At 61.9% G+C, this 26,852-nt stretch overlaps 2 protein-coding genes across 2 annotated transcripts in view; one reads left to right on the top strand and one right to left on the bottom strand.

The window, feature by feature from the left end:
- The first annotated feature begins 181 nt into the window (after positions 1–181).
- On the top strand, positions 182–13,875 carry FADS3 (fatty acid desaturase 3). Its single transcript, XM_042906084.1, has 12 exons — positions 182–579; positions 8,209–8,319; positions 8,872–9,069; positions 9,432–9,533; positions 9,653–9,775; positions 10,085–10,145; positions 10,679–10,755; positions 11,202–11,299; positions 11,700–11,796; positions 11,892–11,971; positions 12,194–12,319; positions 13,485–13,875. Exons 1-12 carry the CDS (start codon positions 373–375, stop codon positions 13,534–13,536), a joined length of 1,332 nt encoding a protein of 443 aa, XP_042762018.1. The 5' UTR covers positions 182–372; the 3' UTR covers positions 13,537–13,875.
- A 6,256-nt stretch (positions 13,876–20,131) lies between these two features.
- FADS2 (fatty acid desaturase 2) overlaps positions 20,132–26,852 on the bottom strand; it is a 32,114-nt gene continuing 25,393 nt past the window's right edge. Inside the window, exons 8-12 of the mRNA XM_042907277.1 lie at positions 21,672–21,769; positions 21,318–21,414; positions 20,990–21,069; positions 20,477–20,602; positions 20,132–20,226 (exon numbers count right to left, since the gene is read on the bottom strand). Coding sequence (XP_042763211.1) covers positions 20,175–20,226; positions 20,477–20,602; positions 20,990–21,069; positions 21,318–21,414; positions 21,672–21,769 — 453 coding nt within the window. The 3' untranslated portion in view covers positions 20,132–20,174. The remainder of the gene's footprint in view (positions 20,227–20,476; positions 20,603–20,989; positions 21,070–21,317; positions 21,415–21,671; positions 21,770–26,852) is intronic.

The raw sequence follows: 26,852 nt of genomic DNA, 5'->3' as shown, positions 1-26,852 counted from the left end.
CGCGGCCCCCGCGGGCGGGGCGGGCCCCCCCAGACGCCGCCCTCGCCGGCCCGGAGAGCCGCGCAGCCAATGGAGGCCGAGGCGCTGCGCGGGGATTGGAGCGGGCGCGGGGCGGGCCGGCGGGGCCGAGCGAGGGGAGGAGGCGAGGCGAGCGCTGTCAGCGCGGTTATAAGGGAGGGAAAAGTTCCCTGCGCCGGGAGCCGGGCAGGCGCACGCTCGTACGGCGGCCGCAGCGGCAGGGCGGGGCCGCGGAGGAGCGGGTGGCAGCGGAGGACGCCCCCGGGGACGCGACTCGCTCCCCTCGGGGTCTCTGTCGGACCTCGGAAAGGTACCGGCAGGGGGCGGGGGGGCCGAGGGCTTTTGCACGGGGCCATGGGCGACGTCGGGGAGCCCGGCCGGGGGCCCGCGCAGCCGGGGGCGCCGCTGCCCACCTTCCGCTGGGAGCAGATCCGCCCGCACAACCTCCCGGGCGACAAGTGGCTGGTCATCGAGCGTCGCGTCTACGACATCAGCCGCTGGGCACAACGGCACCCGGGGGGCAGCCGCCTCATTGGCCACCACGGCGCTGAGGACGCCACGGTAAGGAAGCCCACCGCTGGCCGGGTTGGAGCCTGGAGCTCGCTGGGGCCTGGTCGTGGGCACTGCGATCCGCTCTGCTTGCACGCTCTGGCATCCTTTCTACTCTTCGCTGACCCTTGATCTCCTGGTCCGGGACCCAGAATTGGGATGGACAAGCCAGGGCCTGATGTGGGCTGAGGAGGCCACGTCCCTGCGCGGAGGACCTGCACACCCGGCCATGGACGGGGTGGGGGCTGGGCTGGAGCGGGTCTGTAGGGGGAGTGAGGGGCTCTCAGAGGTGGGTGTGCCATGGCCGACTAGCCGGCCCGAAGCGTGAGCCCTCCCTGCTGCTCTGAGCTTCTCTCGGTTCTGGGTCCCCCAGGCCAGGTTGCTTCTGCCGAGTGCCAGGGGTAGGGTGGGGTCCCCAGGGGACTGGCAAGGCTGTGCCACCAGAGGCTGGGGGCTGGGCAGTAAAGCTTGGGCAGTGCCCAGAGGTCTGTGGCTTTCCCAAGAGCTGCTGTAAACTGCTTTGAGGGGCAGTGACTCACCTCTCCTGGGCTGGCAGCTGCACGTGGGAGAACTTTGCCAGCCAGGCTGGGTGGGCCTCCTCGGGAAGCACAGTCACCCCAGGAATAGACTGACCCTTGGGAACCCCGACTTCCCTTTCCCAGCCCGTGTCTAGACGTGTCTTGCCAAGGAGGGTTGTGACCCGGTCCAGTGCGAGCATCTGGCCGGAGCCCAGTGGTAGAGCAGCCTGTGCGGGGAGCCTCCTCACCAGCCCCTTCCCGTGGTCCAGCAGTCCCTCGTCTGGAGAGACCACGATGCTCTGCCTTGACCGTGGAACATTCGAGATGGGCCACACTGGGTACCAGGAATCTTCAAGATTCCAGGAGACGAATCCCTAAGTGGCAGAACTTTCGGCAGCAGAAGAGCGTGTCCTGTCCCGGGAGGTCCTGTTTACCAGGACTTCCAGGTTGGACAGTCTCCAAAGACTCTAAGGGAAAGGTCCCTCTTCCCCACTTCCCCCCTAAGAAGCTAAGGGTTTAGAGGCAGAAGCCTCCTGAAAGGCTAGACACTGACAGACTTGTCCACGGGCCGGGTGGTGGCCATGGAGTTGAAGACGACTATGGGCCAACAAGTGGGTGGCCATGCACAGGTCTGTATGCGCGTGAGCGCTGCACGCATTCGTGTGCACGGTTGGACGCGCATGCATTTCTGCGGGGGTATGGGGCGGTTGGGGTGCCGCTGCCCCTCCCCCTCAGCTGGCTGTGCCCTCGCCGCCCCTGAGGGATCCTATGGCTGCGTGCTCGGGCCTATTTCAACCTCGGAGCTGAAGGGCAGAGTGGAGGCAGGCGAGAGGAAAGGCTGACGGAGGGCATTTTTCAATGCTCTTTCCTGCCTGGTGCCCAGGCCGGTGCTGGGGGCCTCTCACAGGGGAACCCCATCAGACGCTTATCTCTTGACCCTGAGACCTCCATCTGGCAGGTTTCTCACTGATTCATCACCGGTAAGGTCTGTTGCCCATTTCCAGAGAAGCAGTCTGTGTGCTCCCTGGGGCTCGGTCCTGGCTCTGCCAGTGGAGACTCTGTGTGACCTTGAAGCAGGTGTCACTCCTCTGAGCCTCAGTTTCCTCATCTGTGAAGAGGGGAGAGCTGGGCCAGACAGTGAGCCAGCTGTGGGCAGGACCCTGCCTTTTCAACTTTGTGGCCCCAGGCCTGCCCACGGAGTAGTCCTTCCTGGTCGGTATACGTTGCTGGCTGATAAGTGTGCGCGTGTCCTGCAAACAGATGGACAGATTATAGACCGGCCCACTGCTGTGTGTGGTCAGGCCCAGCCCCCAGGCGCCCATTCCGGGCCGTGGAGCGCAGGTAGGGGTGGGGCAGCTGTCATGCCGGGGCTGTGTTCCTGAGGCCATCTCTCACTAGCCCCAGCCGCCCATCAGCTGTTCTCATGTCCAGGCAACAGAAGCCTTCCTGCCAGGAAATTCCCAGAGTTCCTGTGCCATGAAGTCAGCCTGTGGCCATCCTGGGATACAAAACTGGGTACCCTGGGGAGAGTGCTCTGGGCCCCGAGCCAGGTTTCTCTAAGAGTCATAGGCGGCTTGAGACTAGTGGAGGCAGCCAGGGAGGGGCGAGGCCTGGCTGTTGCTGACCAGAAGTATACCAGGGCTGGGTACTGAGTACTTGCTCTGTGCCAGGCTCCGGGTTTAGCACTTGACTTACGGATACTCTCTTTTAATCCCCAGGATACCCCTAGGAGGCAGGTACATTACTGGTTTTTCCCACTTTACAGATGGGACAACTGAGGCTCAGAAAAGCAGAGTGACTTGAAATTAAGTGGTGGGTCTGAGATTTGAATCCATAGCCCATCTTCTTAACCCCACGCTACCCTGTGACTTCACCGGCTTTTCCATTCGTTCATTCTGCAATTATTGGATCAGTAAACCCAGTAGCAGATATTCAGCGAGCAGGTCCTAGCCACCAAACTCTGCTCTAACCTCTGAAGATACAGCTGCGAACAAAACATCTCAAGGAGGAAGTTAGAGCAAAAGCTCAGAAGTGGGACGGTACTCAAGGAACAGTGAGGGTATGGTGTGGCTGGGAGGGGGCAGGCAGCGAGGTCCAGAGGTGACAGGAGTTGGCTGGGCTTCTGTGTCCTTGGAAAGGGGACTTTGGTTTATTCTAAGGGGGATCTTTGGAGGGCAGAGCAGGGAAGCCAGGGGAATCTGATAAACATTTAAAAGGATCCCTAGGGAAGACAGAGCCTTCCTGGAGAAAGGCAGGAGGCTAAGGGAAGAGATGGTGGGATGATTCTCCCAGGTAAGGTCACTCAGAAGAGGTGGCCATTCACCTGGGCTCCGAAACGCAGGCATGGCCAGGGCAGAAGGCAAGAGCGGCTATCGCGTGGCATTCAGACAACAACCGATTGGAAGAAAGCGGGTATGAGTGTTCGCCCATTTTGCGACAGGCTGAATATGGGTGATGCGAAGGGACCTTCTTGGGGCCCTCAAAAGGCAGGGCATCAGGTCCTTGGGCTCGGAGGGTGGGACTTGTGTCTGGGTAGCAGCTGGGGGGAAGTGAGGCATATCCCAGGCCTCAGAGTGAGGGTGGGGCCTCAGAGAGGGGCTGGCCATGAACCCAGATGACCTGGCCCCAGAGCCCACGCTCAGGCTTCCTCCCACCTCGCTGGCTGCCTTGGAAACCCTGCTGCCTGATGGCCACTCCCCATGAAGTGTGACCTCTCCGGGCTCCGTAGGTGGTTTCTGTAATGTCCCCACCCACTCAGGCCCCTTCCCAGGGTAGTCACAGTGCCCAGCTCCCCCCCTGGGGGAGTGCTGGGCAGGAACGCGGTACAGAGGTGGGCCGGGCACCCTGGCAGTCCTGCTTTTCCTCCCCAGGGCACCCAAGCGCTACTCTGTATGGCAGAAAACAGCTAGGGAGAACCAGGGCTTGAGGAGGGAACTGGAGAGTGGTAGTGGAGAAAGTGTCCGTGGATATGGCCCCTTTGGGGTCGCTGACTCGGGAAGTCAAGGGTGCTGGGGGGAGGAGCCCTACTGTGTGTGCTGGCCCGTCACCAGCCACACCAGGCTTCCCGGGAGGGTCTGTCCTTGAGTTGCCCCCGCCCGCGTGGGTGCGAGTTGGACGCGTCGCGTTCGGAGCTGTGCCTCAGTGTCCTCATCTGCAAAACGATGCACTGATAGTGCTTCTCCGCTGGCTCTGATGAGGAATGATGTGGGGAGGGGATGGTAAAGAGCATGAGTGCTGGGCACGAGGGTCTCCTGCATCTTCCACCTGCGAGAGGGAGGGGCGGCGGGATTCCTGGGGTGTCCCTTGACGCTTACCCCCCTACTCCCCATCCTCACAACCCACCGCTGCCTCCTCCACAAAGGCTTAAGGAGGCAGCAAGGACAGACCCAGACCTCCTGAGCGCCCCACCCCCACCCCCCCACCCCCGCCCACAGCCCCGCTCCATTCCCTTCCTGAGCTGGAACATTCCCGATTCTTTGGGGGAGTGACCAGAAATGTTCCCCATCCTGTGTGTCTGTTCCCCAGACTGTTCCCCAGTCCGTTCCCCAGTCTGTTCCTCCTCAGGCTGGCCAGGGCCCGACCGGCAGGGTGGACCCCGCTCTCCTCCCTCACGCCTACAGGCCCACCCTCCAAGGCCACTAAGTCTGAGTGGACTCGGGACAAGGGCGCATCAGGCCAGCGGGGCCTCGGCCAGAGCTGGACGCCGGGCCCTTCTAAGTGTACTTTTACCTGCACTGACTCAGTCCTCCCCGCAGCCTCACGAGATGGGCACGGGCGGTTTCTGATTTACTAATGCGAAAATACTGAGTGGAGGAGAGTGCGATCTTGTCTGTGGCTCATAAGTAGCTGTTCACGTTCCCTTCTCAGCAGGCTGGCGCTGAGCCCCCCACTCCCGCCCCTCAACTGGCTGCTATTTGGGGCTCATGTCGGGCTATGGGGGCAGGGCAGGAGCCACTATGAGCTTTCCAGGGACCGAGGCGGGGCTGGCAGGGCGTGGACATCACAGAGCTGCTTGGGTTCGCATCCCGACTCTGTCATGACAAGCTCTGACCTGGGCAGATGCCCCTGCCACTCCGAGCCTCTGTTCCAGGAAACTGGTTCATATCCCTGCCTTGTTGGCTGTGGATGGTTGGCTCGTGTCCACTCACTCACACCTGCTGTCCAGCCCCTGCCCTGCCAGGCTCTGAGGACGCTCTGTGACCGTAGCCTGTCACTGCCACCAGCGGGTTCACCCAGCTCTCTTCCCAGACCCCGCGAGAGACCCCGAGTGCCACCTTCCACTTGTTAGGTGGGGAAGGATCATAGGGAGGATGTTTCCAGGTGCACCAGGGGTAGGTGGGGGTGGGGCCTCCTGCAGTGAGTGCCCCAAGAAATGCCAGGACCACCCTCCTGTCCCCTACAGTCCAGTCGCTAAACAGCCAGGTCCCTGGCTGTGTCGGTTGATGAACAGCTTCATGGTGAGGCCCCCCACTACAACCTTCCCCCCCCCCCCCACACACACAGGAGACCCACTGCCTCCTCCTGGCCCAGGAGCGGCCACAAGCCCAGTTTTGTAGTCAGACTGGGTTCTGATCCACTCGCCATCAAATGGAACTGTGTGCTCTTTGTAAGTGGCTTAACCTCTCTGAGTCTTCTGCCCAGGCCCCGGGTCCTTAAGCAGTAGCCCAGAGAGGATCTGGTCCGTTGGTCCCAGCAAGTATTCCAGCAAGAGCTGATTTGCTGGTGCGTCGGGTTTGGGTCTGAGGCCGGCGACCCACCTTGTTGGTGCCGAGAACGCGATAGGGTCAGTGGTGCCCACCTGCTTCCCAAGGACCCGCCACAGCCCCGCCCATCCCCTCCCATCAGCTGGAGCCTGGTCTGCGAGCTCTGGGGTTTTCCCGCCAGCCCTTCCGGGGCTCACACCTCCCCTTGCCACACCAGGGGATAGACCTGGCTGGAGGGCCCTCGGGTGGCCCTGTCCATCAGCGCTTCTCCAGGCCTGGCCTGGGTGAATCAGGACCCAGGGAGAAGCATCCAGGAAGTTGGCCCTGGACCCCCCGGAGATCTGCTGGGCGCTAGGGTGGTCCCAGAAGACACAGAGGGAAGAAGGGCTGGGAGAGAAGGACTGGAAGAGGAAGGAAGAAATCCTGGGGCCGTGGCCACAGTAGGCACGCGTGGGCCCCATGTGCCACGAGGGAGTTTCAGCGGAAACTCCCCAGTGCCTGCTCATCAGCCTTAAAAAGGAAGGAAATTCTGACACCTGCTACAATAGGGGTGAGGCTTGAAGATGTTATGCTGAGTGACATGTTAGTCTGGCATAAAAAAGGACAAATCTGTTTGATTCCTCTTATCAGGGGTCCCTCCAGTGGTCCAATTCGTAGAGACAGCAGAGTGAGTGGTGGCTAACAGGGGCTGGGGTGGGGGTGGGGGGTTGGTGGTTCATGAAGACAAGAGTTTTAGTTGGGGAAGGTAAGAAAGTTCTAGAAGTGGACGGTGGTGATGGATGGCCAGCAATGTGAGCACACTCAGTGCCGTTAAACTGCACACTTAAAAAGGGTGAAAGCGGTGAATTAAGGGGCAAAAAAAAAAAAAAAAAAAAAAAAAAAAAGTTACTGCTCTGAAGTCCAGAGCCAGAAAGGCCCCGGAGTCTTGCCCTCTTTTGTCTAGTCCCAAGCTGGAGGGTCGACTCGCTCAAGGTCGCAGCGGGTGGGGTCAGCCCAGCCAGCCCCAGAGCGGCCTTCCCTCCCAGCTCCCCAGGAGCCTGGGGTACCCCCCCCACCCCGTCAGCAGCTTCCTGGGGTGGGGGCCAGCCTCCCCCACACTTTCTCACTCCCAAATGTCCTGCCCCTCCATCAAGGTCATCCCGGAGAGGCGGGGAGATCGGTAGTACACAGCCCCCCTCCCCTCTTAGGAGCTCAGGGAGGGAGTCTAGGTTGTTCCAGAAACAGCACCCTCCCAGCCCCCCAGCTCTCTGGGCTGCCCTGGGCCAGCAAGAGAGCAGACAACAGGAAAGGGGACCGCTCAGGTGGATCTTGCAGGTGGTGCCTCTGCGTGGGGGGTGGGGGGTGGGGGCCCGGAGGGGCCTAAAGTGCTTCCTCCTCCCAGGACTGTGGGGAAGTCCCGGTAGTGAGTGTAGGGCCTCAGCTTCTGGTAGGCTCCCTAGCAAGAGAACGACGGGAGGCCCCTGTTGTCAGCCTTGGTCCAAGGTGCCTCCTTTGGTCGCACGCAGTCACCTTCCCAAGGCCCAGGGGACACCCACCCCGTGGTGTTTCTACAGTTCGGGCAGCTGGATGACTAGTCCCTTCGGAGAGAGTCCAGGGAGAAAGACCCATTGAAGAGCTGGGGACAGTAACGAGCCAGGCACACCAGGACCGGATTAGAGAGACTGAGGGAGTCCGGCGGGGCAATCCGAGTTGGCTCACACTCCAGTGCTGCCTGGGCCACTTCCTAACTGGTCCCTGACCCCAGCGCTTTGTCTTTCTCGACTTTCCAACCCCTGTTGCATTGCACCCCATCCCCACCCCCAGCTGTTCCAGAGAATCACAGGAATGTTCCATATTTATTTGATTTTTTTTTTTTTTTTTTTTTGTAAAACCCATCGTTTCCACGTCTGCTTTTAAAATCAAATGAGTTGAACTGTGTATCTTCCTTGCAAACCTGAGAACCCAGTCTGTGTGGCCCTGGACTGATTTTTGGAGAAGGGTGCCCTGTGCTGGGAGAAGCAGCTGGGGCCTGGGGCACCCAGGGCCTGAGGAGGATCTGGCAGGGCATCCAGGGCCCGGGGAGGACCCGGCAGGGCACCCAGGGCCCAGGGAGGACCCAACAGTGTACCCAGGGTCCGGGGAGGACCAGGCAGGGCACCCAGGGCCCGGGCAGGACCAGGCAGGGCACCCAGGGCCCAGGGAGGACCCGGCAGGGCACCCAGGGCCCAGGAAGGACCCAACAGGGCACCCAGGCCCTGGGCAGGACCAGGCAGGGCACCCAGGGCCTAGGGAGGACCAGGCAGGGCTAATGGGCAAGGCTGACCCATTTGGCCCTCTTTTTATGACCCCTGAACGACCAGCTGCTTCTCCGTCTGTCTGCTCTGCCTTCTACCCCGTCTCTATCTGCCCCTCCGTCCACCTGACTGTCTGCTCTCCTTCAGGATGCCTTCCACGCCTTCCACCAGGACCTCAATTTCGTGCGCAAGTTCCTGCAGCCCCTGCTGATTGGAGAGCTGGCCCCGGAGGAGCCCAGCCAGGATGGACCCCAGAATGTGAGCGGGGCCCCAGTGGAGGCTAAGCCCCCAGTGCGGGGGCCTGGAGGGGCGGGGAGCATCGCCGGTAGCAACGCCATCCACATTACTCCGGGGGGGACCTGGGTCCTGGGCTGGGTTTGCCTTCCCTTCCCGGGCAGCAGCCGAAGGTAGAGCTGTAGGAGGCCCGCAGGAGCCCAAGGCCCGGGTCTGGCGGGGCCGGCATTTGCCACGTTCCATTTCCCTTCCTGCTGAAGGCAAGCCCCTTCCTGCTCTGGGTCCGGCATCCCCATCGACACTGAGGGTTTTGAAGCACTGGGCTCTAAGGGTTTTCCCAGCTCTGCCTTTCTCTTCTTCTTGTGTGCCCACACCTCTGGCGGGGTGAGCCCCTGCCACCAGCCGGCTCCCCAGCTCAGACCCCACACCGGTGCTCTCGCCCCTCCATCTCTTGGGCTGTACCCCTTGGGCCTGACACTGGGAGTGGCTGCAGCGTGGGTCGCTGTTGGGGGCTCCCGGGGGGAGGGGGGGGGGGAGGGCGGCTTCCATAGCTGACCAGCCATTCGGCCGTGGCAGGCCCAGCTGGTTGAGGACTTCCGAGCCCTGCGCCAGGCAGCTGAGGACATGAAGTTGTTTGAGGCCAAGCCCGCCTTCTTCGCTCTCTTGCTGGGCCACATCCTGGCCATGGAGGTGCTCGCCTGGCTCACCATCTACCTCCTCGGCCCGGGCTGGGTGCCCAGCACCCTCGCTGCCCTTGTCCTGGCCACCTCCCAGGTGACTCCAGCATTCTTTTGCCGCCACCCGAACTGCCCAGTAGACGTGGGGCCCGGCCCGTGGGGACACTCTGGACATACCTGCTGAGTATGAATGACCGGCCAGAGGCCCCGTGACGGCTCTATCTGTAGGTCAAGCTGCATTTTAAATGAGCCGTGGAAGCTCAGGGCGGGGAACCAGAAGTCTCCGTGACGGACTGGCAAGCCCGTAGACCTCCCGAGACTCAGTTGCCCTCATCTGTTAAAAGAGGAAGTTGGCCCACAGGGTCTTAAGATGTAGCATGAGCGGCGGCCGCGTCTTTTGAGCGGGGAGGGCACCCTGGGGCCCCTTCCCACCGGCTCCTGACCCTGCTCCCCTCCCAGGCTCAGTGTTGGTGTCTGCAGCATGACCTGGGCCATATCTCCGTCTTCCGGAAGTCCCAGTGGAACCACCTGGCCCAGCAGTTTGTGATGGGACAGCTGAAGGTGAGGGTGGGGGTGGGTGGTGGGCAGCCGTGGGGCTGAGCTGGGGGTGCCCCGCCGGGTCCACCCACGCGGTCAGGCACCTGGCCCCCGCCCTCAGAGCCCCCCCTTGTCCCCTGTAGGGCTTCTCTGCCCACTGGTGGAACTTCCGCCATTTCCAGCACCACGCCAAGCCCAACATCTTCCACAAAGACCCGGATGTGACCGTAGCGCCCGTCTTCCTCCTGGGGGAGTCGTCGGTCGAGGTGTGTGGGAAGGATGTGGACTCACTCGTCTGGGCCTCAGGCAGGGAGGCGGAGAGGTCACAGGCAGGCGGCAGGGGACCCCGGCCACAGCCCTCCGTCGTCAGAGCCTCCATTTTCCCATCTGCGGTAGCCACTGAGTCACTGTGACCGAGCCCCTGACGGAGCCCCCCCACTGTCACTCCACGCTGAGTCCCTACCCGAAGGGCACCCCTGCCCCCCCTCCCAGCCTGCCGGGGGTGAAGGGCCCAACTGCTAGGACCCAGGGTTGCCCTTGCCCCCTGACCCCAGCCCTGGCTGTCTCCTCTGCAGTACGGCAGGAAGAAGCGCAGATACTTGCCCTACAACCATCAGCATCTGTACTTTTTCCTGAGTGAGTGTCCCTCGGTCCTCCCGGGGGTGGGGGCACAGGCGGGGCCAGGACCTGTCTGCCCCTGCCTGCTTCCACCCCCTCCCGGGCCAGGGGCGGACCTGTTCAAACCCCCTCATTATGGCGCCGGCACACCTCTCCCAGCCCCTGCCCTGCTGGCCCCCGGCCCTGCCCCGGGGTTTTCAGGATTCCTTCCTGCACGCACGCCAGAGTGGCCTGGAGCCCTAGGGCCCCGGGGGGGGGGGGGGGGTTGTCGGGGTGGCCAGGATGAAGATTTAAGGGGACGTGGGAGGCTGGCCTCCTCAGGAGGAACACGGAGGCGGTGGGGCGAGGGCCAGCCCGGGGAGGCTCGGAGGCCAAGGGAAGATGGGTGGCCGAGGCCACGTGGGTGACGCAGGGTCAGCCGGCTGGACGGGACCGGCACCAGGCCCCACGGGCGTTCCCGGGATGTCAGCGCCGCCCCGCTCCCTGACTCCCTCGGCCTGGCCTGCCTGGCACCCCTGCCCTGCTCCTGAGCCCTCCTGTGCCCCTCGCAGTCGGCCCGCCGCTGCTCACCCTGGTGAACTTTGAAGTGGAGAATCTGGCGTACATGCTGGTGTGCATGCGGTGGATGGTGAGTGGGGGCTCTGCGCAGGCCCCCCAGGGGACGCCGTTGTGGTGGCGGGACGTGGGGCACAAGGGGGCGGCCCCGTCCGCGGATGCAGACGGGTGCACACGCGTGTGCGCGCGCGTGCCGCTGTGATGCGTGTGTACTTGTGCGAGTGTGCGCGAGGCGCGCGGTGCTCTCCCGGTCGGGGTGCCCTCCCTCGGGGTGGGGGTCCCCTGGGCCGGCTCTGCCAGGCGCTTGTCCCCGGGGAGGGGTTCCCCCATTGCACACTCCTCCATGAGGCCAGCAGGGCAAGGATCCTGTCCCTTTACGTAGCTGAGAAGACAGAGGCCCAGAGAGGGGTAGTGACCCGTCCGGGGCTCCGAGGCACATCAGGCAGAAGGGGTGGATGACCCCGGCTCCCTTTCCCGGCTGCCTCGGGGGCCTCTGCCCTCCTCCACCCTCCTCTGCAGGACTTGCTCTGGGCTGCCAGCTTCTACTCCCGCTTCTTCCTGTGCTACATCCCCTTCTACGGCGTTCCTGGGGCGCTGCTCCTCTTCGTCGCTGTCAGGTATGGCCAGATTCGGGATGGCAGCGAGGTGGGGAGGCCACACACAGGCAGCAGGGGACCCTGACCACAGCCCTCCAGTGTCAGAGCCTCCATTTCCCCATCTGCAGGATGGGGACAGCAGTGCAGCCTCCCTGGGTTGTTGGGAAACACGAGTGACAGGACCCCAGGGACAGTGGGTCTGCAGGAAGTGGCCTGGCTTGTAAGCAGCCCCATGGATGTCCGCCCTCATGAGCAGGGCTGCTCCGAGCTCTGCCTGGCAATGGACCCTGCTTTGCTCAGCCTCTTTAAACACCACTGGGAAAGGGGCCCCGTGATCCCGTGGTGCAGACGAGGAAGCCAAGGCCCGGGTCTGGTGCAGGGGGTGAGCTGGACATGGGCAGTGCCTGAGCTCCCCTCACAGGGTCCTGGAGAGCCACTGGTTCGTGTGGATCACGCAGATGAACCACATCCCCAAGGAGATCGGCCACGAGAAGCACCGGGACTGGGCCAGCTCTCAGGTGGGCAGCAGGGGTGGGCCCGGGCAGGGACCCAGTGAGGGGGGTGGGGGCCCCACGCCCACCTCTCTCACCTGTGCCCCGCCCACCTCCGCCAGCTGGCAGCCACCTGCAATGTGGAGCCTTCGCTCTTCATCGACTGGTTCAGCGGGCACCTCAACTTCCAGATCGAGCACCAGTGAGTGTGGGGTGGGAGTGAGTCCTGAGCCCAGGAGCTGATGAGGGGCCCCTGTGTCTAGTCTTTCCCCAGGGAGGCCGGGACATAAGCCCTGGACTCCCTGGAGGCTGGGGAGAGGTGGTGAACGGGGGGGGGGGGGGGGGGCCTGGGTGGCGATGGGTGGGGTGGGGGCCCCCTCCGTCACCCGTCACCTCAGGTGCCAGCACACGCTCTCCCCACCAGCCTCTTCCCCACGATGCCAAGGCACAACTACCGTAGGGTGGCCCCGCTGGTCAAGGCGCTGTGTGCCAAGCACGGCCTCAACTACGAGGTGAAGCCCTTTCTCACCGCCCTGGTGGACATCGTTGGGTAAGGATCCCCCGCTCAGCGCCCCTTCCTGGGTACCTGGCTCTCTGAGCCCAAGAGCTGGCATTCAAGGCCCGTCTGATCCACCTTTCGGTCCTCAGCCTGTGCCTGCCCTCCCTTCCCAGGGCTCTTTCACACTGCCGGGGTTTAGGGCAGCATCTGCCATGGGCCCAGACCCTGTCCTGAGGGCTATAGATAACATCAGTGAGCAAAACCGGCCGAGATCCCTGCCTAGCAGATCTGGAAACCAGTTAAACTAAGTAAATTACAGAAACTGTGGGAAGAGAAGGTATGCTTTGGCGAAATGGAACCATAAAACCTAAGAGTAGGAGCAGGAGAGGGGACTTGTGAGTTTCAGTAGGGTGGCAAGGTAGGTCGAGAAGGTCACATGTAAGCAGAGACAGGGAGGAGGGCAGAGGGTTGGCAGTGGTGACATCGGGGGGAAGAGCATCTGGGGCACGGGAACAGCCGTGCGAAGGCCGTGAGGCAGGCGTGTGCTGGTGTGAGTGGAGGAGGGACACGCGGGACCTGGATGCCCTGACCGGGAGTGCACCGATGGGGCTCGATTTGAAGCGAGAAGCAGTGCAGGGGTCCCTGTAGCCGTCTGGGTGAGGGACAATGGAGGTGGCCTTGGCAGTGGGGAGCAGAGGGCAGATTCCCCCAGCCAGAGCTCTTCCACCTCTGCGCTCTGCACATGCTGTTCCCTTTGCTTGCAGGCCCTTCCTTCTAGGCTGGTGTTTGAACTCTTGCTGCTTCCCCTTCATGACCCTTCCAAGCCCCGCCGTCCGAGCCCCTGCCACTGGGCAGGGTCCCATTAGAACACCTGGCTCAGGGGTTCCTGGCGAGTGGTTGATATTTCTGGCTCCTCTGCCTGTCATCGGGCTCCTGGTGGGCAGCCTCTGTGCCTTACACACGGGCTCCAGGGTCGCAGGGCCTCGCAGAAGGAGACCAAAGAGAGAGGGACAGGCCCGTGCTGACTGCTGCCCGGCCTTGGTCTCCCCCGACCCGAGGTCTAGATTCTACTCCAGTTGATGAGAGTGTAGCCCCCTCCCCGAGTCTCCCCTTCTGCTCCCCCACCCCAGCTGCCTGGCCCAGGGGAATGGGACGCGCGGAGGACTGTCTTAGGGGAGGGGTGAGAGAAGACACCCACCCCACCTCTGCCTCCTAGGTCCCTGAAGAAGTCTGGCGACATCTGGCTGGAAGCCTACCTCCACCAGTGAAGGCGGCACCCAGGGCCCCAGCGACCACCAAGCCGGCCCAGGCAGGCTTGACCACTCCGCCCCACCCCCACCCGCACCCCACCCTCCACCTGGCCTAGGGGGCCCTGCCCACCCTTCTGGATCTGCTGTCCTCACCTCACCACCCCCCTCACCTGTCTGCTTGGCAGCCCTAAGGCCATGGCTCTTGGCCAAACAGGACCAGGGCTAGGGGGATAGTACATAAAGCCACACAGCATGGCATGTTTTCCTAGAGCAAAAATTTAGGGAAAACGGTTATTTTTATATAAAAAACAAACACAGAAAAACGGTGGAGTATTGAATCTGCAAGAATCTTGGAGCGGGGCTTCCTGAGAGGAGTTTAGGCCACTTGGGCCATCAGGGTGCTGGGGGGGCAGGGGGGCAGGGGGAGAGACTGGTGGCCCTGGGTCGGGAAGCTGGCAGCTGGCCCAGGCTCGGGTCTCTGTGACGGTCCCTCCCTTCCTGTCCTTTCACCCACTCACCAGCAACCTGTGGCCGTCACGTTGGGTTCACTCGCTTTGCTCCTCTGCAAGGTGGGACAGGAGCCGGTCCGGCAGACCAGGGCTCGGGCCACGTCTGCAGGCGCCCCCCCCCCCCCACCCAGCACAGGAAGGGGAAGCCAGGATGTCCCCCCGCCCCGCCCTGCACTGGTCTCCCGGAGCTTCCGAGGGCCACCTGCCAGTCTTAGCATTTGCACCCAGCATCATGCTGGCAGGGGTGCAGCTTGACTGTGTTCAGTGGCCCACAGGAGGGGACCCTGGGTTTCTCCCATGCCTCCCTGGGACCCGGTGCTTGCCTGCTGGAAGCAGCTTAAAGAAAACAAAGTGCTGAGCTAGCTAGGTTTTCTCTGAGGCCTTTTCTGGAGTGGGAACGGGGAGTCCTCCCCACCAGCCACAGGATTGCCCCTCGCTTTGTCAAGGCCCCCATTGCCCGGGACTGGGTTCTCTTCGGGGAGGTGGAAGGGGCACACGTGCTGGGGGTCTCGTCCAGTCTTTTCCCAGGACTGCCCGGCCCCACCCTGATCCACACCCCATGCAGCTCCCACCCTCCTCTCCTCCGTAAACCAGGGGACTAGTCCCACCTCTGCCTGGACTCAGAGCTGTGTGACCTTGTGGAAGTTATTCAACCTCTCTGAGCGGTAGTATGATCCCCGAGGGTGACGGAAGGTAAAAGGGATGCTGTATGGAAGGCTCTTTGCATAGGGCTTGGCAACAGGCCTCTGAAATGTAAAAAGTTTTATGCACAAAGCCCTACACCCTGGGGCCCCACCTGCCCTGACCTGGGACAAGCCCGTGGCTGTCTGAGCGGTGCCATGCGGGCCCCGGGATGGCATTCCCTCCATCTCCTGTACAACCGCGGCATTTCCTGCAGTGGCTCGGAGGGACAGACCTGAGGGCAGCAGTCCCCACCGTGGGGAAGGCTGAGCCTGCAACGCCACCTAGGGGCATCCAGAGTATCTGCACCATTGTGGGGCAGGGCACGCTCCATGCTGCCCCTGGTGGTGGCCGCGGGGAGTGCTCTCTCCGCCTGCAAATGGGTGGTTGCCTAGGGACCTCCTCCTCCGAGGACGCTTAGGGAAGACGCCTGGCCTCAAATAGCCACCGATCTCTCCTTATTGCCTGAAATCCTTCACTGGCGGGTCATCCTTATCCTTGTTCCACTCTGTCCCCCATGCTAGAACCTCTGGGGATAGGTCATCACGCCTCTCCTGGGCTGAGCTCCCCCTTATCAGATGTCTTATGCAGTCATGGAACAAAAACCTAGGGAGCGTGGGCTAGGTTTGTAAAAGGAAGGAAGGAAGGAAGGGCCTTGGCGGAGCCTCCAAGAAACCCCGTATCCCTGCTTTACCATCTGCCTACATCTGCACAGCCCGGGCAGATGGCAGAAAAGGAGATTCACAAGTACCAGCCCTGCCTGTGATGTTGGGAATGGCTGGTCCCAGTTATGAACGGACTCCTTTGGGACAGGACAGGTTGCTGTCTTTCACTGGTCTTTCCCACACTCCCCTTCCCTGGACACGTCCTAGAGCACCCGGCCGCCTCTTCTGCTTGGTCCTTTCCAAGCTCTCGGGACCTGTCACTAATTCTCCTGGGTACTGGCCCTTGAATTTGGAAGAAAGAACTAAATGCCTTCAAAATACAAAGAAACACATTTATAATGGCAGAGGACCATAGAGACGTGGCCTTCAAACTAGCATGCTAGGTGGCCCCTTGTGTGTATGCTTGGGCCAGTCTGGTTAGAAATGTCAAATGCGGCCAAGAGAGCTCCGGATCTCCAGACCTCTCCGGGCCTCAGTTTCTTATTTAAAAAAAAAAAAAAAAAAATTTTTTTTTTAATGTTTGTTTATTTTCGAGAGAGGCAGGGGAGGGGCAGAGAGAGAGAGAGAGAGAGAGAATTTGAAGCAGGCTCCAGGCTCTGAGCTGTCAGCACAGAGCCTGATGTGGGGCTTGAACTCACGAACTGCAAGATCGTGACCTGAACTTGACGCTTGACTGGGATGCTTGACTGAGCCACCCAGGTGCCCCAGGGGCTTCAGTTTCTTCGCAAGTAGTTGTGCGCACTCCTGGGGTCCACAGCCTATCATTTCCACGTGTCAGCTGTCAGAGCAAGGATTCTTTGAGAAGTTATGTCCTGTCCAGAGGGGCACAGCTCTCTGGGGATGGTGCGGCTGGGACAGCTGAGGAGTCCTGATTGGTCCAAAGCACGGTGTCTCATGAGCAGTGGCCGATGGCTCCCAAGGGCCATCCGGGCCCAGGGCTGCCGCCTCTGCCCTGCCCCTTGTCACCAAAGGCCTCCTCTCTCCTCCCAGTGGGCCAAGAGGGTTTCTGAGGGTCCCACCAGAGGCCTAAGGAACTTGCCAGGGCACTGACCACCTCTGGGGCTCTGGGAGCATGCACAGGCCGGGCTGCTCTGCTGACCCCTTCTCCGGGGCCTGGCACCCTGCACGTGCCCGGGCCACCCGGCAAACTGATACTATTCACCAGGGTGGCCACCTTGCTGGGAGTGTGCTCTCCTCTCCGCAAGGACTCGGCCTGCTGTCTCTGTCCCCCTAGACAGCTGCCTGGCCTCTCGGGAGTGGACTGGCATTTGACATGTTGTGTGCGTCGGGGGGGGGGGGGGGGGGGGGAGGTGCCTTGTTCTGGGAGACAGCCTTTCCCTCAAGGAAGCGAAGAAGATGCCCAGGCAGAGTGCTGGGTGAGGAGCTGGGACCCAGCTGTTGCCACCAAGTGGCCTCAGGCCAGGCCCTTCCCTTCCCGTTCCAGCCTCACCTGTGAATGGAAGCTTCCAGTCTTATCATCACTCAGAGCCTTGAATGTGAGGGTGTCATGACTTTGGCAGGGGGTGGGGATCCGACCCCCATGATTCTCTCTGCCAGGTCCGGGGACAGGAGAAGCAATTGGGCAGAGAGCAGGTATGGGCGTCCCCAGCTTCTTGCCCCAAGGGTAATACTTCAGGTCAAGGACGGTGTGGTGGGAAGGAGTCACAGAGAAGATCCACATGCCCACTGACCTGAGCCAAGGTTTAGCGGGTGCCCTCATAGCCCCAGCCGCCCCCCACTCCCACCCCACCACCACTCTCCCCTTCCCCAGGAGCCGGGCTGTCACAGGTGATGAGCCCTGGGCTTCCAGCCGGTGGGGTGGTAGGGCCACCCGGGACACAGGGGACCACACCCAGCCTAGGCAGGAGGTGGAACACAGGCCCAGGTGAGAGGGATGGGAAGTGTGTTCCTGAAGGTCTTTCAGCCTCAAGAGCCTCTAAAGGGTCTCCCAGAAGGGCCAGGGCAGGGGCTCGCAGGTCAGATCACTGTAGCCCGGTGCCTTCAATAGACAAATGTGGCCCAGAGAATAGGGGCAAAGGACTCCCCCAAGGCCACTCGGTGGGTCTCTGCCTCCTGGCTCAGGCCTCCTTCTGCAATCCTGGGTCCTACTGCAGTGTCCCCGCACCCACTGGGGACATACACACCCCCCACTCGGGACACCTGGCTGTCACTGCTGGCTATACTGAAGTCATGGGGAAAGCAAGAGGGGGACGAGGGTCTACTCTGGAGCCCTCCCCAGCCCTGCTAGGAGATGCAAGGCTAAATGGGGAGCCCCCTGAGGTGCTGGCTGTGCTGAACTTCCTGGCCCTTTCCTGGCACACCTGGCTTGACCTGCCAAGTGAGCCACCCAGAAGCGGGGGAGCAGAGCAGCATGGGAGGCAAACCGAGCAAGGATCCCTGGCACATCCCTTTGGACTTTTCCCAGGCGTGGGACTCAGTCTCTGCCATTGCCTCTGAGCTGGTGGCCCTGGACTGAGATGGCATGGCTGTCTCCCCAGGTTGTGGGGACCCAATGAGCCACGGCACGGGCCACAAGACGGAAGCGTAGGTCTCCAGGACTTTCCAAAGCCCCTTCTGAGAGTTTCTTTGCCCCCGGGGCTCTGTGCACAGACCAGGAAATGGGGAGAAGGGAGTCTGGCAGAAGCCAGTTGACCGGTGAGGTTGTGGGCAGACAGCTGGTCTGAGGATAAACTGGGGACAGAGATGGGGATGGCAGGAAGGTGGCCTCGGGCAGCTCCTCCTTGCTGCCCTCCAGAGACCTTCCAGAAAGCCTCCTGTGGCTCTGGTGGCCACGTCTGGAGTTGGGTTTGTGTGAATGCACTTAAGGGGAGGGGAGAGAAGTTCTCTCCAGAACAGAGGCAGCAGGGGGCGGAGGTGGGGTGACTGCAGCTGGGGAGGGGACAGGGAAAAGGCCGCCTGTGTCAGCACGAGCCTCCTCCCTGGTGCCCCGGACCCTGATTGCAAAGCCCCTTCCTCCAATCCCGACACCCTGCCCAGCATTAACACTCATAAAGTCATCCGCTGATCAAGAAAGTGAGAATAAAATTACTTTTATTTCCAACAAATGTAGGGGGAGCAGGGAAACAACGTGGTAAAAATTAAGATCAGTTCCCTATGGGTCCATTCTGTCTCTGGGGGAGGGACAGCTCCTTGGGCCTCGCGTTCTCAGTGGGGGGGCCTCGGGCCCACGCTGCCATGGCAAGCCGGAGGTTTGTCACACTAGAGGCTGGTCCCCCCCAGCCAGGGGGACTACAGCCTTCCCCCGAAGGCCCCACTTTGAGCTTGCTTCCGCTCCCCTCCCCTGACGCTAAATATTGGTTAGTGGGTTAGATTTCCGAACGCCCCAGGCCGGAGGCCTCCTCCCTCTCACTTCCCATCCCCTCGGCCACCTGGCCTCCAGCCCCAAACGCCTAGTTGCAGTGTTTACTCGGCCCTCATTAGACCTCCCTCCCAGTCCCCCCCGCACCCCCCCCCCCCGTCCCCGCCCAGCTGCTCAGGGTCACCTCCTCCGGGACTGCCTCTCTCTGTGCCCCCACTGCCCCCTCGACGACAGCAGCGGCCCCAGCAGCCCCCCGCAGTCAGGGCCACCGTGGGCTGAGTGAGCCCGGCTCAGCCGACTGCGGGGCCTGGGGAGGCGGTGAGGGGCAGGTGGTAAAAGTTGTCACAAGGCCCAGCCCTGCTGCCACCCGCCTGTCAGAATGTACCGTGTAGCAAAAGGTTAAAAACGCCAGAAGATGGGACAGCGGGAGACAGTGTGAGCATGTCCACACTGGCAGCCCCAACTCGGGGGAGGGGCTGCGTGAGGCCTCCCTCGGGCGCCCTCCTGCAGCTGGAAAGGCCCGAGGCCACTTGGCCAGGCGGAGAGACTGGCTGGCGCTGCCTGGCAGGTGGGGGAGCACCTTGGAGAAGGGGTCCATAGCTCCAGAATCTTAGGTCTCCCAGCCCGAAGAGGGTGGGCGGGGCGCAAGGCTGATGCTCCTGGGACCTGACAGGACCTGCCTGACCTGGCCACGGGGGGCCTCCGCTGAGCCCACCTTCAGGACCGCCCCCTCGGACCCGAGGTCATAGGCCCTGCGGCCGGGAAGACGTCGGGTGGAACAGCACAAGCCCTGGGTCAGAGGGCACCGGAGGGGCGAGGACACTTCCCGGGGCCCCGGGGGGGGGGGGGGGGGTCTGAGCTGGCTGCGCTGCTCAGGCAAAGGCAGTCGGGAGGCGGGCCAGGACCCTGGATATCCGGAGAGAGGTGGCACCGGCAGGGAGGCCCCGAGCACCGGTGGTCCCAGCGTGGGCTGGGCGGGAGACGGGAACGAGGAGGACACAGGCTCCCTGACACCGGCTGACACAGGCGGCGGGGCCTGCAGGGCCGGGGAGAGCATCGCGCCCGGCGAGGACCCCGGCCCACGGACCCCAAGAGCATCTGAGGCAGAAAAGGAGGCGTGAGGCCCAGAGGCCAGGCAGCAAGGCTGGGGAGGCGGGTGTGTCGCGGGCCGCATCTGTGGACCTCTGGCCCGACAGAAGTTTAGGGGCAGGAGGTGGGGGCTGGGACGGAGCACCTCTCTCTGCTCCTGGGGTTGGGGGCGGGGCGGAGAGGGGGAGGGGCCGCCTGACAAGAGGGCAGCCCCATGAGGGCGAGAAGGGAAGGGAAAGAGGAGAGGGAAAACGAGAGAAAGACCAAAAATGGGGTCTGTGGGCCAGCGTGTACCCCGGCCTCGCGGACACCCCTCGGAACAAAAGCCCACCCCCCCACCCCGTGGCCAGCACTCCCCCCTGCTCCCCCTTCCCCGCGGGCGCCCCAAAGGCTTCATTTGTGGAGGTACGCGTCCAGCCACAGCTGCCCGGACTTCTTCAGGGACCTGGGAGGAGGAAGGGACAGTCAGGGCCCAGGAGGGGCGGGATCCTCCCCCCACCCCCACCCCCACCTAGGAAGGACAAAGGGAAGGTCCTCAGCCAGCCCAGAGAGAAGCCAGGCCATCCCTAGTAAGGGAGGTGGCCTGGTGGGGACGCCCGCTCTGGCAGGGCGCGGCCCCCTTGCTGTTGTCAGTCCCCAGCTGTCAACAGCTGGTCTCGGCCCTGGGCCCCAGCACCCGTGGCCTCCCCCCTTACCTGATGATGTCCTGCAGGGCCCTCAGCAGTGGCTTCTCCTGGTACTTAATGCCGTGCTTGGCGCACAGAGACTTCACCAGCGGGGCCACCTTGTGGAAGTTGTGCCGGGGCATGGTGGGGAAGAGGCTGGGGGGAGCAGGGCCAGGGTGAGGGCTCTCCCGCTGTGCCCCCAGAGGAGCCGGCACTCGGGCGGTGGGGCCCAGCTGGGCCTCAGCTCCCCTGTCAGCAAAGGGATCGATCCCCCTGCCCTGTAGGCTTACAGGATCGAGGGAGGCCGTTGCTACAAGCTCTCGAATCACAAAGCTTGGGCCACACGTGAGGGGTGGCCGTCCCCGGTGCAGAGTGAGCCCCCCTCCCTGACCTCGGCTGCAGAGCTCGGTGCTCTGGAGGGAGCCTGGCCAGGGTGAGGGAGAGAGGTCGCCCCGAGGTGCTGCCCGAGCCCGAATGGGGCTGGTGGCCTCCTCCCTGTGCCACCCACCTTCCCCGCCGGCCCGCCTGCCCGCCCGCGCTCACTGGTGCTCGATCTGGAAGTTGAGGTGCCCGCTGAACCAGTCATTGAACAAGGACTGTTCCACGTTGCAGGTGGCAGCCAGCTGCAGAGGGGAGGGGGCGGGAGGCCAGGAGCGGAAGGGAGAATGAGGGCTTCACCTCCTTCCCCCCGCCCCCAGGCCCACCCCTCCCTCTCGCACAGCCCTGCCTAGAGACCTCAGCCCTCCCAGTGGGAGGCCACAGGCAGCCCCAGGGAGGCCCCACCGGGCGCACCGGGCAGCCAAGTTCTGGAGGCCGGGAAATGGACCCGCACACGCTGTGGGGCCCGGGTGACCAGCTCTGCTGCCCTCACCTGGCTGCTGAACCAGTCACGGTAAGGCTCGCAGTCGATCTCCATGACGAGGTGGTTCATCTGCGTGACCCACACAAACCAGTGGCTCTCCAGGAACCTGGAAGACAGTCCGGCTCAGCGCAGGAGCCACGGAGTCTTGCTGCCCGTGGGGCCCAGCCGTGGCAGGAACAGAGCCTCTCCCCTAGCCACAGACGGCCCGGGGCAGGGGCGGGGGCGGGGGGCGAGCCACGGCCCTTGCCGAGGCGCCACGTCGTGGGGCCCAGGGCAGGAAGTGGGGAGCTCTGAGCCCTTCCGCACGGAACCCCCCCCCCCCCCCCCCCGTGTCAAAGCCCTGTCAAGGCCAAGCTCAGGTACCTGATGAAGTTGAGGAAAAGGACGGCCCCCAGGATGCCATAGAAAGGGCTGTAGGTGAGCAAGAATCGAGCATAATAGCTGACGGCCCAGGCCAAGTCCTGCACAGAGAACAAGATTAGATGTGGGACAGCCGTCCTCCCGGGCGCTGCATCCTGACCACACGTGTGCCCACAGCCCCTCGCGCGCCGCACTAGGCAAAGGTGGCCTCAGGACGTGGGGCACCAGGCCCGCGGAGGATGCGATGCTTGCCCGCACAGGGCTGGTGGCCGTCTTTGTTTCCGGGGAAATGCTGAACGTGTGTGCAGCAGGAGGGGGCTGGGTGCTTTGCTTCAGGGAAAGAAACAGGGCGGGGAGCAGGAGACGCCAGCCAAGGAACAGCCCCTTTCTGGTCCCGGGGATTCTGAAGGTGCATATAATGCCCCCCACAGCTGCCCTTCAGCCGTGTCCTCCCATTGGGACCCGGGATCTCCTTCCTTGCAGGACAAAGACCAGCGACACCGTCCGTCCTCCACGGAAAGGCTCTCCCAGCAGGCTCTGACTCTGCTGGTCCTCTCCACACATTTGATTCTCCTCCTGTCCCCTCTCCCGGCCTGCCCCTCGCCAAGGTGACAACAGCATCGCAAGCTTGCTTGTCTTCTGTCACTGGGCAAGTGCCTCCCTCGGCTGTCCCCACTGCTCTACCCTCCACGGCAGCCCCACGGGTAGGCCCTCTGTGGAACGGGTCCCTCTCTCTCCACTGCCTCGCTGCAACCCGACCCGAGTCCGCATGCCTCCCATCGGTCTCCTGCTTCTCCTCGTGCACCATGGCAACCAGAGCCACCTTCTCAGCCCTGAGCAGAACCTGTCTCTCCCGCAGAGCTCTGCAGGATCAGGGACCACTCTCTCTCCAGCCACCCTGACCCAGCTTATTCCGGCCCCAGGGCCTTTGCACTGTTTGCTCTCCCCCATCACTTTTCCTCTCCAGAGACTCAGCGCGGCCTCTAAGTGGGGCTGCCTGTGTGAGTCCCATCTCCACCATTGGCTCTGTATAGCTGTGGGTGACTCATCCAGCTGTGCCTCTGTGTCCTCATCTGCGGGACAGGGAGAGAACCTCCCACCGAGGTTGGACATGGGTTGACCACCTATTACAACAGTAAGTGAAGCCTACAAGTATAAGCTCTGAACGACTCCAATCCAGTCCCTGCACACTGTCACCACGGAGATCTTCCTAACACGCAACTTGGATCATGACACTGCCACCCCCAAAGCCACCACTCGCCCCGTCCCCCACTAGATAAAGGATAAGCCCTAGCCTCTGGGTAGGGCGCATGGGCCCTTCACATGCCTGCCCACCGACCTGGCCTCCTCATGCAGCCAGTCTCTCGACCTAGCTCAGGGTCTGCGTCCAGGCTGCACCCACCTGGAGGCTCCTTCTCCCCTTGTCTGCTTGGCCAACTCATCCTATATCTATTGTTGTTGTCGTTGTAATGTTTATTTTTGAGAGAGACAGAGTGCAAGCAGGGCAGGGGCAGAGAGAGAGGGAGACACAGAATCTGAGGCAGGCTCCGGGCTCTGAGCTGTCAGCCCAGAGCCCGACGCGGGACTCGAACTCAAGAACCGCCAGCTCATGACCTGAGCTGAAGCCAAATGCTCAACCGACTGAGCCACCCAGTCTGGCCAGGTTCCTCCTTGAATGCCTCCTCTCTATCAGAGGCTGAGTTGGGTGCTAGGAGCAAAAGGAGGTCCTTCACGAGCCCCGCGTCTGGATGGAAGGTGACAGAAGCAATGGGGAGCACTGGGTGGGGTCCTGACACGATCCTCGGATTTAGGAAAGGCCTTCCTTAGGAGGCAGGTGCCTGAGCTGGGCTGGGACGAACCAGAGGGCAGCCAAGCAAAGAACTGTAGGAGACATTTGCAGAAAGGCGACGATACGAAAAAAAGCCCAGACAGGAGAGATGGTGGGGTGCGCGGGGGTGGGGAGGTGAGCGGGGGGCAGGGGCTGGGTTTATATGCAGATCTTACGTCCCATGTGCTACAGCCCAAGTGCTCGCCGTGGGGGCGGGAGACAACACCAGGTCCCGTCTGCCTTGGGACACTGACTTCTACCTCTCGGGCAACAGAAAACTCCTGAGAGGTTTACACATCGGAAGAACACAGTCCCATTTGAATCTTAAAATAGATCCCTGCCAACTGGAGATGGAGGGATTAGGTTATTTCGGTAGCTGAGACAGGAAATGATGGAGACTCGAAGCAGGGCCCCCAGTCCCAAGGAGGAGATACAGATTCCAGAACGATTTAGGAGGTGGAGGCAGGTGCATCTGAGGACTGGTTGGTCGTGAGGAATCCCGGCTGGTCCCTGCACTGGTGCCATCGGCTGAGCAGGAAAGGCAGAGGGGAGCAGCTGGGAGGCCAGGAGGGCACGACCTTGGGATCCAGCGAGGGGTCTTGAAGGCGGTGGGAGAAGCGAGCATTCCGAGTTCTGCTCCAACTTTTCCATCACGTTCATTTTCATCTCTTGTGTGTGTTCGTGGTACAGTAGAAAGTATGTGTATATTGGGGCTGCCTGGGCGGCTCAGTCCGTTAAGCGTCCGACTTCGGCTCAGGTCATGATCTCGCGGTTCGTGGGTCCGAGCCCCGCGTGGGGCTCTGTGCTGACAGCTCGGAGCCTGGGGCCTGCTTCGGAGTCTGCGTCTCCCTCTCCCTCGGCCCCTCCCCGACTAGCGCACTGTCTGTCTCTCAAAAATGAATAAACACTTTTTAAAAATTAAAAAAAAAAAAAAGAAAGTACATGTATATGAATGAGGTGCGTGCTTCTTTCTTTTTGTGCAGAGGGACACATGACCACAGGACCACTGATGTCAGGGGCAGGGAAGCACAGGGAGGAGAACCAGCAGAGGTAGGACGCGGACGCGGACGGAGAGAATCTCAGGAGAGAGTGGCTCGTGGCGTCGGACCCAGAACCTCCAGGATATGGTGACGGGCAACATTGCCGGAGAGTAAACACCTCTCTCCTTGAAGCTCTGACTGACAGTGTCTCAAGCCCTCCCCTCCAGGCCAGGATTTCTCATCCTCTACACGACCGACCGCCTTTGGGGCTAACTCTCCACCGCGGGGGCCTGTCTGTCCCGTCCGTGACAGGACGTTTAGCAGCGTCCCCGGCTAGATGCCCACCAGATGCCAGTCGCACTGTCTCCCCCGAGTTGTGACCACCAAAAATGTCTCCAGATATTGCCAGCTGGCCCAGCAGAACCGCTCCTGCGGCGGACCACTGCCCCAAGCCACTGCCCCAAGCCCCTGCAGGACACATGTCTGTCCCATGCCCTGTGCAGTCATGGACCCCAGGCGTGGCCCTGGATCTTAACTGCTCTGAATCCCCAGCACCGGACCTGACCGCAGTCAGCTCCTGTTTTGTAGAAGGAGCCCGAGGCTGGAGGCCGGTCCCTCTCACCCAGCTTGAACCCGACTCCCCAGCAGGGGCAAGGGCAGGGCGCTGAGGGGTCCTATCATATTCCCCTGGTTCTGCCACCTGATCCCATTGAGGTACGTAGCCTCATTTCCTTTCCTGCTGTCCTTATCAAGTACTTTGTCCCTTGGGGAACAAGGACGGTAAAAAAAAAAAGGAAATATTCAGGCAGGAGTCATCTGCCATGAAAGCTGGTTAAAATACCCCCAGTAGCTGGGGTGCCTGGGTGGCTCAGTTGGTTAAGTGTCCGACTCTTGATTTCAGCTCAGGTCATGATCTCATGGTTGGTGAGTTCAGGCCCCGCATCGGGCTCTGTGCTGACAGCACCGGGCTCTGTGCTGACAGCACGGAGCCTGCTTGGGATTCTCTCTCTCCTTCTCTCTCTCTCTCTCTGCCCCTCCCCTGCCCCTCTCTCAAAATAAATAAATAGACTTAAAAAAAAAAATACCTCCAGCAGCACCGCGAAACCCCACACGGCAGGGCTCAAGTTCCTTTTCAGCTGTGTGATCCCTTCCAGAGCCCGGGGTCCCCAGGGGAAACAGCAGTTTCCGCAGGCGGGAGGTGTGGGTTCAAATTCCCAGGGTTTAACTGACCCAGAAACTCCCATCCTCCAGCCTGTGCCGTTTAACTCATAAACCAGGGTAAAACATAAGGTAGGTGGCCGTGCTGAACTGTTCCTGGAACACGGTAAGTACTGATGAAACGCTCGCTTCCGGAAAAATATCATGTCCCAGAAGCGGGTGGTACGGGTTCTGCCAACACAGGGCTGGCAGGGACTTCCAGAATCTACTGCCTCCCGGACCACCCCAACGCCTCCTGGGTCCCAGCCCTGGACCTTAGCAGAATCAACAGGCATGGCCCCTGTCCCACAATTTCAACGAGAGAGGTTAAGGCAAAGTACTCGGAAGCCGTTCAAATGCTATAGAAACAGGAGGTAGTATTTGAGAGAGACTGGGGGCTGATGTAAGGGGAGAGCACAGGGCCTGGGTTCTAGTGCCAGACCCCCCCCCCCCCCCCGCTTGGTGTCATCCTGGGCAAGTCCCAAACTCTCAGAGTCTCAATATTCTCATTTATGAAACTGGGTTAAAAAAAAAAAAAAAAAAAGACCAGCAATACCTACGTCCAGCTCCACTTGGCCTTCAGGGCAGGGGCCCCGTCCCAGTCCCAGGGAGCCACACTCTGCCACAGGCAAGGCTCTGCCAGTGGGGATGGCTCCATCTGGGTCATTCTATCAACCTGGTGCATAGAATCACGCCTGCACTCTACGTAAAGCCAACGGCCGGGGCGTGGGCCGCGCTGGACGGCTCTCTCTGGACGCAGAATCTGGAGATTCTGCCAAGCCCGACGTGACAGGCTGGATTGTGTCCCCCTAAAATGCGTACGTTGAAACCCTGCTCCCAGGGCCTCCCGTGAGCTTGTCTGGAGCTAGGGTCGCTGCAAATGTCATCAGCTAAGCTGGGGTCCACAGGGTGGGCCCTCATTCACTGTGACCGGCGTTCTTCGCCAAGGGGAATCTGGACACAGATACAGGTGCATACAGGGAAGACGATGAGAGACACCCACAGGGGACCCGGCTGTCCACAGGCCAAGGAGACTGGCCGGGACCAGGTCCTCCCTAACAGCCCTCGGAAGGATCTACATCCCCAACACCTCACCTCTGGCTGCTAGCCCCCAGAACTGCGAGAGCGACCCCTCTGTGGTGGGACACAGCTGCCACTCTGTGCTCCTTTCTTGCACGG

The sequence above is a fragment of the Panthera leo genome, chromosome D1 (genome assembly GCF_018350215.1).
Source record: "Panthera leo isolate Ple1 chromosome D1, P.leo_Ple1_pat1.1, whole genome shotgun sequence".
NCBI lineage: Eukaryota > Metazoa > Chordata > Mammalia > Carnivora > Felidae > Panthera > Panthera leo.
This window is presented reverse-complemented; position numbering and strand designations above follow the sequence as displayed.

Bases quoted from the DNA above. Each gene is read 5' to 3' on its own strand.
- FADS3 (XM_042906084.1), top strand. From the start codon at position 373: ATGGGCGACGTCGGGGAGCCCGGCCGGGGGCCCGCGCAGCCGGGGGCG. The intron at 9,070-9,431 runs GTGACTCCAGCA...CTCCCCTCCCAG, and splicing joins TTGTCCTGGCCACCTCCCAG to GCTCAGTGTTGGTGTCTGCA. The intron at 9,776-10,084 runs GTGTGTGGGAAG...TCTCCTCTGCAG, and splicing joins TGGGGGAGTCGTCGGTCGAG to TACGGCAGGAAGAAGCGCAG.